The sequence below is a fragment of the Carassius carassius genome, chromosome 37 (genome assembly GCF_963082965.1).
Source record: "Carassius carassius chromosome 37, fCarCar2.1, whole genome shotgun sequence".
NCBI lineage: Eukaryota > Metazoa > Chordata > Actinopteri > Cypriniformes > Cyprinidae > Carassius > Carassius carassius.
This window is the reverse complement of record NC_081791.1, coordinates 29,435,237-29,437,916: the sequence shown is the minus strand read 5'-3', so window position 1 is coordinate 29,437,916 and position 2,680 is coordinate 29,435,237. Positions and strand designations below refer to the sequence as shown.

The window sequence follows — 2,680 nt, the reverse complement described above, 5'->3', positions numbered from 1 at the left end:
TAAAAACAAAATTTAAGTTTGCAATATCATTTTTCAGGAAAAATGACTGAGAGAGGTGTTTTGTCAATTTGTGCAACCCTGTCAGATCTCGCTACCTCCCATTAAAAAAGTAGGAAGTACAGTACAAATGCTAGCTGCGCAGTAAAACCTGGAAGGAAAATCTGGCGGCTGGGATAAATGACAGGACACCGGAAGTTCACACATTCAAGCTACAAATATCCACTCTTACTTTAGAATATTAATAGATAGATAGACTATATTACATATTTTAACCCCCCCCCCTCTCCCCCCCTCTCCCCCCCTCAGAAGTTTCCTCGTGTTGCGCTGGAGTGTCTGTATGTGTGTGTTAAGGCAGGTCCAACATGTTACTGATTTCCAGCTCTTTCTGAGTCCGTCGGTGAATTTCTCGGATTGCTGCGACGACGACGCGCATGACAGGCTCCGCCTCCTCCTGCGTGCGCACGCACACCAGCTGCAGGAACGCGCTGCGGTCGGGCATCGTGCGGAACACCAGCTCTGCCGCGCGCTGCACAAGCCAGGGGTGATGCGGCGCTAAAACCTCCAGGTACGCATCACGGCAAAGATCACCCATGCTCCGCCCCTCGCGCTCCGTGCCCAGCTTCTCCAGCAGCAGCTGTAGCCATAACAACGAGCGGTGGAGGCGGAGCAAAGTCCGACTTCCGGAGGGCGTTTCCCTGTCGAAGGAGACCACGCCCCTCTGAAGCTCCGCTTCCAGCATGGAGCGCACGGAGCGGTAGGCGTGCGGAGGGGGCGGGGCTACACGTTCATCGGGTATTGCGTTCAGTCTGGCGGATTCTTCCAGCGAAAGCTGTCGGATGAGTGTGATCTTCTCCTCAACTTTATGTGTGAAAAATCCCACCAGAGGGCCCAGGGCCTCCATAAACCTGCAGCACAGAACACAATCAGTGTGTGAGACCGAGCAATCCTGATTTCACTGCAGATACACAACCGATTATCTGCCGATACTGATGCCAATCTGATAACAGTTCACCTATTTATATATATGTTGCCAAGGAATAAATTAAGTAAACTTTAACAAAATTTAAAAGGGAAGCAGAATTTATCCAATCCAATCCAAAATATTGAATTTAATATCAATTTAATTCATTAAAAACTCTGAATGTGAATGTAAACATCTTAATGCTACATATGGTTAATTTTGAATTGAAAGACCTACAAATAGTGTTTGTGTTACTTGTGTGTAAACATTCTTGTGATAGTCATTGATATATAAATATATACACAATATAAATAGCATTTCATTGGAATGTGGGGCATTTTTTGGATGCATCAGAAATGATAGAACACATGTATAAATAGACTAAACTTAAATGATCTTCAGTTGTGAAAAACGCGAATGCAAAAGACATATGCACATGGAAATGTGCTTTGAAACAACATCATTTTTGTGGAATATAGTGCATTTTTTATAACCCTTCTTTTGAGCCTATTTGGTGATCCATCAAAAAAGGTTCAGATGGATGCATCCTTAATAATATTCCTGCTGTACTGATGTCATACTTGATGAGCTCCTCCCAGCAGAGCAGATAGGGATCCAGCAGCACGTCGGAGGCGGGGCCGAGGGCGGAGTTTAGGTGCAGCAGGAGGCGGGACACCTGGAACTGCTGGCCAGCGCACTCCCCGATGATGTCATTTCCTCCCAGCTCCTCAGGAACGTCAGCGGGAGCCACCTGATCAATACAGTCAGAGTCAGCGTGAAGGGTTAAAGTGCAGCATTTATGTCCTAGACTCTTGAGGGCTGATTGTTCATAAAGTTTAATCTGGATCAGAATGATCTGGATTTGGAAATGCTGGATCAGGTAACCCATCTTACTTTTGTGCTGGTTTTTTAAAGCAAAATTGGATTGGAGCACCCTGATCCAGATTTCTAAATATGGATTGCTAGTGCTCTATGGAGCCCCTAAAGGGACATGATGATTAAAAAACAAAAATGCCAATGATTTGCATTCTAGTTTTTCATTACATTGACAACTATTTTGACGTCGTCCATCTGTGATGACTGCGCCAAAGTCGTTTACAATCAGTGATTAAAAAACACAAAAAACATATGAGGTTTTTGTTTGATATTGACAGCTGTTTTGGGATATATTTTTGGACCAGTTTTAAAGTTTTATTACATTTTTGTTTCTGAAATCCACTCTTCTGCTGGGATCAGAATAATCCGCTCTTACTAAAACGCTTCGAACAACACAAACTAAGGATTTAATCCCGATTGCATTTTGTGATCTAATCTGAATCCAGAATCCTTGGAACAACCCATTTTTAAGATTGGATCCAATCCGATGGCCTGAATCTGGTCAGCTTACTCCTGATTCTCACCTGTCTGGTTGGTGTATACACGTTTAGACAAGGCCCCCACGACTGCTCACAACTCTGAATGCTTCCTTGAGCTGGACAAAACCAGAAGACACATGGTTATTGGGTGTTTGTGTTTGTGTGTGTGTGAAAGGTCAGATTTACTCACGCAGCCACAGAGAGCTGAGAAACAGCAGCAGACTCAACAGGAGCGCACTCAGCACACACTGACGCGGACGAGATGGCATTCTCATCGCAGAAACGTGGCTCTCGTCCTCCGAGCTGCTGGCTAATGCTCCTGCCGATCACAGACAGACTCAGAGCAGCGTGACCTTTAAACCGC

At 44.9% G+C, this 2,680-nt stretch overlaps 1 protein-coding gene across 1 annotated transcript; it reads right to left on the bottom strand.

Annotated features, from left to right (window-relative positions):
- Positions 1-309: 309 nt before the first annotated feature.
- gltpd2a (glycolipid transfer protein domain containing 2a) lies at positions 310-2,680 on the bottom strand. The gene is made up of 4 exons (XM_059527122.1): positions 2,507-2,680; positions 2,362-2,432; positions 1,543-1,712; positions 310-905 (listed from the first exon to the last, which is right to left on the bottom strand). The coding sequence occupies exons 1-4, from the start codon at positions 2,589-2,591 to the stop codon at positions 347-349; spliced, it is 885 nt and encodes a 294-aa protein (XP_059383105.1). The 5' UTR covers positions 2,592-2,680; the 3' UTR covers positions 310-346.

Excerpts from the sequence above, each read along its gene's own strand:
- gltpd2a (XM_059527122.1), bottom strand. The coding sequence starts at position 2,591 with ATGAGAATGCCATCTCGTCCGCGTCAGTGTGTGCTGAGTGCGCTCCTG. Across the intron at positions 2,433-2,506 it reads TCTCAGCTCTCTGTGGCTGC|CTCAAGGAAGCATTCAGAGT; the intron begins GTGAGTAAATCT and ends GGTTTTGTCCAG. Across the intron at positions 906-1,542 it reads TGCTGGGAGGAGCTCATCAA|GTTTATGGAGGCCCTGGGCC; the intron begins GTATGACATCAG and ends TCTGTGCTGCAG.